The sequence below is a fragment of the Lineus longissimus genome, chromosome 3 (genome assembly GCF_910592395.1).
Source record: "Lineus longissimus chromosome 3, tnLinLong1.2, whole genome shotgun sequence".
Lineage (NCBI taxonomy): Eukaryota > Metazoa > Nemertea > Pilidiophora > Heteronemertea > Lineidae > Lineus > Lineus longissimus.
Genome location: NC_088310.1, coordinates 20,672,870 through 20,684,975, shown reverse-complemented (window position 1 = coordinate 20,684,975; position 12,106 = coordinate 20,672,870). Strand labels below are relative to the sequence as shown.

General features: G+C 39.8%; 1 protein-coding gene across 8 annotated transcripts in view; it reads left to right on the top strand.

Moving 5' to 3' along the window:
• LOC135484188 (spectrin beta chain-like) overlaps positions 1-12,106 on the top strand; it is a 41,329-nt gene that overhangs the window by 26,305 nt on the left and 2,918 nt on the right. For 3 of the 8 annotated variants that reach the window (XM_064765397.1, XM_064765396.1, XM_064765400.1), the window contains 13 exons: positions 9-272; positions 463-573; positions 744-988; positions 1,131-1,354; positions 1,444-1,535; positions 1,771-1,875; positions 2,137-2,270; positions 2,440-2,534; positions 3,415-3,510; positions 5,505-5,555; positions 9,509-9,592; positions 10,964-11,060; positions 11,842-11,917. In XM_064765397.1, coding sequence (XP_064621467.1) covers positions 9-272; positions 463-573; positions 744-988; positions 1,131-1,354; positions 1,444-1,535; positions 1,771-1,875; positions 2,137-2,270; positions 2,440-2,534; positions 3,415-3,510; positions 5,505-5,555; positions 9,509-9,592; positions 10,964-11,060; positions 11,842-11,917 — 1,674 coding nt within the window. The remainder of the gene's footprint in view (positions 1-8; positions 273-462; positions 574-743; positions 989-1,130; positions 1,355-1,443; positions 1,536-1,770; positions 1,876-2,136; positions 2,271-2,439; positions 2,535-3,414; positions 3,511-5,504; positions 5,556-9,508; positions 9,593-10,963; positions 11,061-11,841; positions 11,918-12,106) is intronic. The other 5 variants (XM_064765401.1, XM_064765398.1, XM_064765403.1 and 2 more) reach the window with 5 other exon arrangements.

Here is a 12,106-nt window from a genome sequence, read left to right as displayed (position 1 = left end):
CTTTGCAGATGTTGAAGGATCGATTCGCAGACTTTGCCAAGGAGACAGAGGCCACAGGCACAGAGCGTGTCAATGATGCCAACGAACTTTGTGATCAACTAATTGGCATCGGTCATTCGGATGCTGCCACCATTGCTGAATGGAAAGACGGATTGAATGAAGCCTGGACCGACCTACTAGAACTCATGGAAACTAGAACCCAAATGTTACAGGCGTCTTGGGACTTGCACAAGTTCTTCCATGATTGTAAAGACACCTTGGAGAGAATTTATGTAAGTGTAACTTGGTACCATTCCTAGGTGTTACAACATATCATAGTCTTGATGAAAAGTAAAGTTCAAATGGGACTTGGTGGACCAGATGCAGATAACAGAACATTTTCAATTCATATTGAACGAAAGATATTCTGGATCTTATGACCACAGAACGCTTATTCTAATGATTTCTTTTCACTCTTTACAGGAAAAGCAGAACATTATCCCTGACGACCTTGGCAGAGATGCTAAGACCGTTGCTGCACTACAGAGGAAACACCTCAATTTCGAACATGATTTAATCACTCTTGGAAACCAGGTAAGTAATCTGTTTCACAGTGATAGAAGGTCACTATGTTGTCCTGTATGGAAATCAATCTGGTGAGAACCAAAGCAGTATATTATGTGTTTGGCAATGAAAGAAAAGATTATGATGTATACGTCAAAGGCTAAGTAGAAGAGGCTAATCCTTTTACCACTCCCTTCCAGGTGCAACAAATCCAAGAGGATGCGGGCCGTCTCATCACAGGTTATGCTGGCGAGAGGGCACAAGATATCCGCAACCGGGAGGCAGAGGTTGTCAACGCATGGCGTAATCTTCATGTCGTGTGTGAATTCCGCAAAAACAAATTGGCAGACACCAGTGATTTATTCAGGTTCTTCAACATGGTGCGTGATCTGCGATTGTGGATGAAGGACATACTCCGACAGATGACAACACAGGAAAAGCCAAGGTAATTGAGCGATCTCAAGTTCTGCAGAAAGTGTCACCACATCATTGTTGACAAAAGCCTTCCAGTGTTGTTTGATGACAGTTAAATTTCTTTATAATTTGAATGGTATTTCTCAAATAACTGGTGTGTTTTGTTCTTGCAGAGATGTATCAGGTGTAGAATTGTTGATGAATAACCATCAGAGTTTGAAGGCTGAGATTGACGCCAGAGAAGAGAACTTTGCCATCTGTGTCAACCTTGGGAAGGACCTGTTGGAGAGGAAGCACTACCGACAAGAGGAAGTACGCGAGAAGCTCATTCAACTGACAACAGAGAGGTGTACGATGATGGATCAGTGGGAGGATCGCTGGGACTACCTTCAACTTAGTGAGTATGCTGGCTTGTCAGACATGACAAAGGGATGCCGAATGTACATGTTTTGCTTTCAAACTTACATTTTCCTGTGCTTATTTCAGTCTTGGAGGTGTACCAGTTTGCCCGTGATGCTGCCGTGGCCGAGTGCTGGCTAATGGCACAAGAACCATATCTACACAACCAAGATCTTGGGGTGAGTAAACCAAAATCGGACTCTGAACCGGATATGTTGGTGTTTAGGACTGGTTGGATATTTATTGTGATTTGAACTATTCTGTTGGGTATCTGTTGCTGGTTGAAGAATGAAAATATTCAATTCCTGGTTTGATAATGAATTCAGACACTGCACTGTGGTCTACAATTAGTGTCTCCAAATGATTGATTTAATGTATGGCACAAAATATGTCAATCCTTCATTTTATTTTTAGCAAAGCCTTGAAGATGTCGAAAACCTTATCAAGAAGCACGAGGCATTTGAAAAATCTGCTGCCACCCAGGAAGAGCGGTTCGCATCGCTGGAGAGATTAACTACTGTAAGTTGACACCCTTCTTCCACATACGTGTATTGGTAGACAGCTCAGTATCTGAAAAAATCTATTTGTCTTTTTCACACCAGAGAGACGTGGGTAGTGCCAACTCGCATTAACAACAGGCACTCAACACACCGATGAAAAACAGTGTCCTAAATTTATCAAAATCAAACATCCAGTCTAGGGTCCTCATGTTCCAGTTTTACAATTTGGACTTGGAGTACAATGATAGTGAAGTAGCTCAATGTTTACTTGTTCCTTCAGTTCGAATTGCGGGAACGCAAGAAGCGCCAAGATGCAGAGTTCCGCAGCCAACACCCAGAGTTAGATGAAAAGACGACAGCACGAGAATTACGTCTGCAGAAGTTGATAGAAGAATTCTTACCACCTCCAGAAAAGTAAGTTTTTTGTCTGGAATTAGAGTAGCATATAGAGCATCTCCTTGTGGCGTCTTGATAGTATCAGGGGTTCAGGAAACTCAAAAGTTATAGAAAGTTGGAGCTGTACGAACCTTGCAAACATGACTGCCTGAGCCCAGAACTAGCAACTTTTGTCTTTATTATCCAGGGAGCCTGAACCAGAGCCAGAAGAAGTGAAGGAGGAAGCTGTCCAGATGAGGGCAGAGGTATCGCTACAGTCCCAGTCACCCCAGAAGCGAGAAGGTAGGACCATACTCCCAACTGATAATCTTCTCTCATTTGGTTTCAGTGTTGTTGAAATTTATTTTAAAACAAATACCTTGTCAATACAGGATATTTGTCGATAGCAGAAATCTACAAGAATTTATGACTGAACTTCTAATCGAATGAATAGTTCTAAATTGAACAATGTTGAGTGGTGTTAAAAGACAAAAAAACCCGGCAGATTGGTCTCTGATTTTCACTAAAATCCACTTAAAATCCCAGTGCAGTGCTGCCATGCCACCGTTGCCAATAAAGTTGCTCATTGTTCCAATAACAAGATACTTCTGATCACAAATTCCTGTGGATTTCTGTCTTTCGACTCGTTATGGTCAATGAATGTTGTGTATTCATACAGCATGTTTTACCATAGCTGTTTTACCATAGCTGTTGTACATGTACAATGCTTTTAGGTTTGTATCTGTTGGATGTTGTGCATAAAACGCACGTAAAATAGACTAAACATGTTTGCCGTAGTTTTGAATGCACTTAGTGTTATGAGCATTTTCATTTGGCAGTAAATCAGTTTAGAAGTGAATCTTAATTGGCCAAACAAGACTGGGAATGTATGAGGATGTAATTTCAAGAAGAGTATTCCCAGGGACTGAGGGTTATTCTGTGCACGTTGTAGATTGGTGGTGGTGATGATCTTCAAACCCTGGAAATCTTTATCATGGAATGATCCACATCGCTTATCATCCTCTCACTAACTCTCTCAATAGTTAGGTTTGGCCATGAAGACAGTCATCATGCCTTTTAATACAAATTGAGAGCTTTCAATGAAACTGAAATTCTTCTGTGCTTGTTTTGTTGCATGTTTGTCTTGTTGTGTTGATTGACTATTGTGTGTCTCACTCATCAGAGTCTGTCCGAATCGTTGAACCGGAATCCACACGTTCGAGGACACCCGAGAAAAAGAAAACACCTCCTGCTGGTGCGACGCCATCTCGTGGCACAGGTAAGTGTCCTCGCCGCTCTACCCAGCATTGTAGGGTCTGCTTGTAATAAGCCTTGGGCAGCCTGTTTTAACATTGTAACACTCTCTTCTTCCTTTTGTGGGGTATGGGAGGCTGTTTATATAACCAGTAGAATATCCATTGATATTGGTGGTGAAGTCGCCCTGTTTGGGTGAAATAATGACAGCTTTTGGACAGCTTTCGCTGAAGAGAGTCTGTCTCAAAGAATTTGTGATAAGATTGAGAAAAATGCGCAAAGCTGATGCACTCTGCTTCATGTTTCTACAGTTAGAGAAGCCAGTGATTGAATGTGATGTATGGTGATCACAGATCTGTTGGTGCCAAATCAGATACAGAAAATCTGGGTTTCTTTGCCACATGGGTCAACCCAAATCTGATTTTGCACGATAAGGTCTGACTTGGCGAGTCTGAATGGGGCTTTATCATGTGATAGCACTCAAAGCCAGTTATGATTGAGATCTGTCCTGAGGTGTGTGGTGTTTTAAAATGGCTGCTTATACAATCAAATACCCCGGTGACGTATCAAGAAGCATGTATATAGCATTACCCAGCAGGGTGGGAGTCACCCAGGTGAGGGCCAAGCTTTATCCCTGGACGCTTTCCTTATGCATACGGTAGGTAACCTTTGCTTCTAGTTCCGAGGCTATTTTCCCAGCTGACTGTGGTAGTAGGGTGAGTGTACAGGTGCAGAACTGCTGACAGACTGCACATCCAAACATTCCTTCTGCTTAACTTTCTTTCCAGAGAGAAAAAAACCCTCTTTTCTTCTACTTCAATCCTTACACAAAAAATCTGGTGTCATTTCTTGTACATACTATAAACTTATATAAGAAAGGTGATTTCTTCATATTTCGTAGGTTCTGGGCAGTATTTTCAATCTCTTTTGAAAGGTTTTCACTTGGTTTCCTGCGTCGTCCCACTGCGTAGCCTCTAGCTTTATCATGTCCATTCCATTGTGCGCACTAACATAGCTTCGCCTTGCGAACACTTACACCTAGGATCCATGTACAGACATTGTGTTGTAATATATACATGTGACGTGTAGATACATGCAGTGTTCATGTGTATGTCTGTCTCTTCGTTAGTTTCAGTCAGACTTTCATGATAGGTTACAGTTGGTAGAGGAAATCATTGTTCGCTTAGGCAACCCAACTTTTGCTTCAAGCATTTTTGTTGTCCCTTCAATTTATGTTAGTTTGCATAAATCTGGAAGTTCATTTTCTGTTTGTTTAATTTCATGTGCTTGTGCCTCTTGGGTTCAATGCTACAGAGAATAGCCAGTCTGGACTGTGCAAGATTCTCTGCATTTGTCACTTAATTGTATGTGCAAAGTTTAGAAACTGTCTTGTCTTGGTTTGGTTTTGGCATCCGAAAATTGCATTCATTATGTAGTTGGAAACCAGTTCATGGCATGCACTAAGATTTTGCTGACAAGACTAAATGAAAGAAATTTCTTAAAACACTGTTATGCAAAATATTTTTTGTTTCATTTCATTTTAATGTCTTGCGCCATGTGAACTGATTCCTCATTATAATTGAAAAAGAAAGTTGTTCCTTTATGTAGTTGTTAATCACTGTTGGAGCTGGAAAGGAATATCAGAAGAGATAAATGTTTGCTGGATGTTTACTTTACTCAAGAGATTTGTAAATAGCGAAACTGATTAATGATAGCGTTCATATTAGCAACAGAACATCTTGCTACAGCTAAAAAAACTGCTGCGCTCATTACTTTTGCTCATTGGAAAACAAATATTCTTTGTTTCAATGTGCTTGATGTAATCATGCTTTGTGCAGAAGGCTTATTTCCGCACATACTTCGAGCATAAAGTATGATTTAGTTATTGTCAGGTTGAAATGATGAAATTTGTTTCAAACCCTTGCTTTCAATGGGTCTGGTCAGCACCAGTGTCCCAAGTTTCTTTGATTCCGCCTATTCAATGTTGTATGATTTTAATTTATGACCGTTCTCCCCCAGCCGAACGTGCGAAGAGTGAGGTGACCCCAGGCAAGGAGAAAGACAAGCCCAGTAAGTTGTATCATTTGGGCATTGCAGCTTGTAGAGCTTGGGCACACCCCAAAATGAAAATAAGGGCATTTATGTTTCATGTATTGGCCTTGACGCAAATGATTGAATTGATGTGGAGCACAAGATGTTTTTTTCCGTCCGCAATTCAATCATTTGCTTCACGGCCAATCACCTTGCTTGTAGAGCCATTGCCAAGATATGAAAGAAAGTGTACACACATTTGCTTCAAAAACTTGTATATATTGCAAAGAATACACCTTTGTTTTCTGTTAACGCTTTGGTTTTGGAGTGGTCTAGCTTTAATACGTTCAGAGCATTCGGAGATGCAGTTACCATCACCTTTGATATATTGTCTGTCACAAACAAGTTATGGTGATGTCTCTGTAACTCCTCTACACATTTCCTGGTACCAGCTAATTAGTTTCACACACACCTAATTAGCAAGGTTTTGCAAATGATATATTGGGATCTATCTGCAGGTTGCTCACAATTCTCCAGATTCATCAACATGGTCAGCTTTCCTTCACACATTATGCCTTCCAGTATTCCAAATATTTGGTTTATCGTGGCCACCAACACTGACAAACTTTGGACCAAATATTTAGGAACAGGAGTGTAAATTGTATGAAGAATTATTTTTTTCTATGAATTTGTTCAAGTTGATGAACTGAACTTGGGGCAGTCTCTAAAGAGTAATCGTCCATTGCTTCACATAAGTTAAGTTCACCTTGTTCCGTTTTAGTTCTGTAACTCACACATTAAATAGTGGATCACGTCTCCTGATGTTCTTTGTTTCGGTAGATAGCTGTAGGGTCGGATTAGATTCATCATCACACAGAGTATAGAGACACTGACATTGTTTCTTTTCTTAGTATAAGTGTTAAGTCGTAGACATTAGCAGAGTTCAAAGATGTTTTCTTGAGAATCTCCTCTTGTTTATGTCATTCATCATTGCTCTTGTAATTATAAAGTTCCTTAGCGCCTTGGTGTATAATTGTAAAGGAAACAAAATTGTGTGCTTCCCCTCATGATATTAATGTCTACTTGACTGAGTGACATCGCCATATCCTTTGGTAGGCCTACCCTTTACCTTTCCTCTTTCACTATCGGTCCCTTTTCATCAATATGCTCAACCTCTGTCTCTTAGTCTTAAAAAGTGCTTGAAAACTTGATGGGATACTGAGTAAAAATGATGTCTTATCAAAACAGTTACGAATTTCAAAGTGTTTGTTAAAGAAGCATATCTTGGTGTGATCCGATCATCGAATGACACGTTGAGCACAAATCCAACTCATCATCTGTTATTTCTATCTGTACACCTGTTTCCAGCTCCTTACTTTCCCATCTATCCTCTGCTGCTCTCTGTAACTGAATATTGAAGGCAAAACAAGGCATGACGGACAGTATAAACTTGGTGTAAGTTGAGGTTCTCAAATAATCAATCAATCCTACCCAGACTTGAACCTATTTGTCCCTCACTACTCATTTGTTGCCTTCTAAAGGGTTGTGCACCCTGGAGTTCTTTCTCACTTTGATCATCAACTTGCACAAGATTTCTCAAATTGTCATTGGCTGATTATTGCTTGAGTCTTTACAGTAAATTGGTAAATCATCTATCTGCTCCAGAACATTTCTCCTGTCGCTTGTGCTGATTCTGACATCTTTATGGAAAGAACTTCTAATAATCAAATCAGTCTTGTCTGAAGTGTTTCTGTAATCTTACATTAGTGTGTGCTTTCATGCAGTGTCAGTGGCAGTGTTAGAAGAACATAAGATCTTGGCATTTTTGAAAATGAATAGTGATATTTAGCCAACTGGAAGATATCCTGATTTCATAATGAAGGGAACATTTCGTTCTGTCGCTAATCCTAGGGTAATGGCTGGAACTTGATGTTATCGTCTTTGTGCCCAGATGGGGATAGCCAGGAGCAGTACATCAGTGTCTCTAACTGATTCAGACGGACAATGACAAGCATGCTGGGATGCTGATTGTGTTATTCAAATTCTTTGTTGTGCAAGGTGCATACACTGATCTTGGACAAGTGTTCTGTGATGATGAAGTTTTGATAATCATTGAAACATGGAAAGGTTTTTTCTGGCCAGATGGGCCGTGGATGCGTCATGGGGATACCTCCAGTTCGTTATGAGAGTCTGTCTGTAATTGATGCAGAGCATGTTGTTTTAACACACCTCTCGCAGATAGCAGACTATGAACATCGTTCACCAAGAGTGATCTCTGGGTCAGGATGATCTTCTTTGTGTTCTGAGTCTGTATCTTCCGGCTTTAGGATACAAATGTAGCTGCTCCCTGGATTCATTGTGAAGTATTATCAAGCATTCCAACAACCACAATGTGGTCTGTCACAGTCATGATAGGTAAAGTTTCGCATCATCATCATCAGCATCCTTGCTGTTGGGATGAAGTGTTTAGGACCAAACTTGTGCCGAGTCCAGTGTACTTGTGCCGAGTCCAGTGTACTATACCAATCAGGCAATCTATCTCTGCTATGCTGATCCTTCTAGGATGGATTTTATTTGGTAAATTCATTTGGAAATGAAAATGAATGAAATGGAAGTAAATCTCCTGGTGTTGGATTTTAGTTTGATAGACAAATAGTTTTTGCCAGTATAGGAAATTGGTTTGCAAGCAAATTGTGCCATGTTTGATTGGTATTATGGTATTGGGTTGGTATGGTGTTAGGCCTTAGGCCTAGTTGGTTTAAATCTTTGGTGCATGTTCAGTGGTTGGTGGTGAAATGAGTCCAAGAATGTGTAGGAAATATTGGCCTTCTTTCCTTCTCATTAATAGATAAGAAACAATGATTACAATCTGGAAGTTCTCATCTTACAATAGAATTTCCACGATTGGGGTCTAGGTTAATAATAATCAAAAGATTCGGAGGAAAAAAAGAGTTCATATTTGGGTCAGGAATGCATTGAATATCATGTATGTTGATTGGGACTATTATTGTTGAGTCTGAAAGCCTTCCATATTCAGTATTCACAGAGCTGCCTGTACCACTCTGTATCTCAGTCCAGACCCGTATTTGCCCTATGAACTACTGGAAGCTTTAAAACTTTTGAGCAGTAAGTATTTCATGTGATTTTGAAGTTGGCTGTGGAGTTTCTGATACAATGCAATTTCGTGGAATTGGAATTTTGATCTGGGAGCGTGCCAGTATGACATGAGTTTTCTTGCTCCCCCCCCTGTATTATGAAATAATCAGCCCAACATGCAAGAGTAGCCAAAAGGCAACTGTAATCCCGTTCCCAGTCTCAGTGAATTCTGCAGACTTAATTAAATTTGCATATTTCTGCTTGGGGGGGAACATCTCGAGCGTAGATGACTTGCTTTCTTTAGAAATCAGCTGTCATACTCATTTACAAATTTTGTGAGTAGGGTTATCAGAGATGATGAAGTCTGGACAAATATTGTTCAGTTTCCATGCATACTCTGCTTATAATTGAATATCAGTCCATTGATGAACACCTGAAGATCTTAAATACAGCAACACTTGGTAGTAAACGTAAATGCAATGTGTGTCGTGTTACGCCACCGAGTGTCATGACGTACATATTGATTGGAACAGAGCGTAATTCAAGGCATGAGCAGCTCCTCTGCTGGGGTATTGATTATTGAAGTGCGACAGTCGGGTATAGCAGACATAATGTAAGCATCAGAATGTTAACGGAAATGGTGTTTTGAAAGGATGTAACGTTATTTTGGCATGATTTTGGAAGATCAGATATCACTGTGGAGATTCTTATCCCAATGGAGCCTCATGTCATGCAGATTGGTTGGATTTAACAGATCATTGAAAGTGATGTATGGATTTGTCTGGTTTCATTGAATACCATCGTATTGCACTGTATACGTAGAGACTCCATGGCGATCTTGATTAGAACGTTGCTGGATAAACTCCCAAATAATCCAACCTTCTTTCAAATAATAGAAAAGCGAGCCAAGTCACCATTTGGCTCATGGGGTCGAAAAGGGCGTCCGAAGTCCCGTGATGAAGAGCATCCATCGATGTTAGGTAACTATCATTGTTTTTGTATTTGAGTTTGAATTTGTATTTGAAATTTTGTGGAATGCTGTTACTAAAACATGACCATGCTACCATGCATGATATGAGTTTGGTGTATTTATTAATTTAACGTTTTACTCTTTGATGGTAGTTTGTGCATTCGGTATCATGTGCATATTTTCTCTTGCAATATTATTCGGTTGCTGTTGAAACATTTTGAGACTAAGGCGCATGAACCAACCTGGTAACGGGTACTATATTCCGTAGTGCTCTTTCAACATTTCAATAACTTGGTGAAGGGGTTCTGTCTTGTAATGTGCATCTTGTTAATCATTAATTTCAACCTTTAAGTAAAGTTCTGTACTATTTTTAGGAGTTAACCTGTTTAGTTTCAGCTTCTAAAACTAAAATGGGATGGTATTTGAAGTTCATTTTCCATTAACAATTCTGACCAGTTACACTTGTTTGAATGCTGGAATGTTGGTAGGCTGCATGCCTGGGAGACAGAAAATATTGATTAATAATTTCTACTTTGGTACATGATGTTTTGTGCATGCATGGTTAGGTGAACTTAAAACACCCAGACTCTTTATGATTTATGATTGCCACAGATGTGGTGTAGTGCTTTTAAAATTTGTTAGCCAGGTCTTGATCTGCTTAAAAATGATTGAAAATGCTTAAGTTCATATCATACTGTTCAAAATTGTTCTAACAGAACCAGGAAGGCAGCGGTGCATATGTTTACTTCTTTTTTTAAAAATTCCTTTCTTGGATAAAAATTCATATTTGGTATCTTTCATAAGCATGATTTCCCCTAATTTCAATTGTTAAGAGTGAAGTACGATCGCATTCGCTTGTTGAGTTCCGTCACCTGTTTTTAACAGCTTTCTGATAAATCAAGTGGCGCCCAGTGTTGCATATCTAGATAACAAATCTAAAAATTATCCAATTCTGCTCCACCACTTGCAGTGCATATGTTATTAAACAGTGGATCTTATTCCTGTACCCTGAAAACAAAAATATGTTTCAACAAAATGCATCGCCATTGTCATGATTGAGGGCAGATCTGTCAAACTTTATGGAGTAGATTGTGCTCAGTGTCCTCCTGAATAATGAATAACATCATTAGAGGTGTTTTCTGATTGTAATTCAGCACCTTTCAACAGCAGAACTTTCTGGCCACTATAGAAAATGCTATACCTTTGAGTGAAGTACAAACTTTTAGTTTACCTACTCGGACATGCAAAAATGGAATTGTTCTTTGACTTAGGTTGGTAGACAGAGTTGTACTTTTTGATGGGCAAAGGAGAGATGAAATTAATGCAACAGATTGCATTTCTTGTGAATTTGATTTTCTAATCATCGCTTGTCACATTGCAGAGCCTGTGTCGATGGAACCTGGAGAAGAAGTCCACCATGAGGGCGTGTTGTCAAGAAAGCATGAGTGGGAATCGACCACAAAGAAGGCATCTAGCCGGTAAGTGCTGTTACAAGTGTTTTTGTTCAGGATCAAGGTTGCAGGAACTATGGAGCCTGGGACCTCATGCATGCCACCCCTGTAGGGCTAATGTATCCATCAAAAGGTTTGTCCGTAAGCTCACAGGAGCTTTGTCAGTTAGGTCCTTGAATTACCGTAGGATTCCCCCAGATTCCAATGAGAACCTCGAAATCCGAGACAGGTAACGTAGGCTGATATTGTTATAACATCAAGTCTCCTCAATACAGATTACCTTGCCTCAACCAATTCTGATCCACTGCCTTGCAATCAGTCTTTGAGATATTTTTTGTGACTGAATGTTGCCATGGCAACTGTAGTGCGCAATTCGCAGTGAAATTTCTAATACTGTAGCTATTGCTGCTGCACAGAGTAGATGTGACGCACAATATTTCTTTTTATAACTACTGTGCTAAAAGTACATTAGGATATCATGTCCGTCCGGGCAGATTTCCATGCTATTCTGTGCAGTATTTGGTTCAGGTATAGATTACTTATATTGTAGTATTAAGTCAAGTGAAAACCGAATGACTAGACAGTGCTGTCATTCCTTTGAAGATCATTCAATGAGTCTGGAATTTTGAATTGGTGCAATGTTGTCTGTTGTAACCTCTCTGAGAGTGAGACTAAATAACCATCAAAAAATAAAAAAATATGGGAAATGACTCTGTATCCTCTTCAGCTTTAATATTGGCCTGATCCTTCAGGTTGCACTCTATTCAATGTTTATGCATTTACGACTTGGATGCATTATTGATTTCAGATCATGGGATAAGGTGTACGCTGTCCTCCATGGCAAAGAGATGAGCTTCTACAAAGATCAGAAGCACGCCAAGTCTGTAAGTACTAGAATGCATCTGAAATGCACTCTCAGCTCTTCGGTTTCTTTTTCTGATTTTAGTTGTGATCTTCCTTTCGTTTGAGCCTCTATCTGATCACTCAGTTGGTAGGCTATAGCCAAAATCCGGTTGTTGCCTTGTCTGTTGTAGCAAAACAATGGTCTGCTGGTGTGTCACTTTGGTACCAAA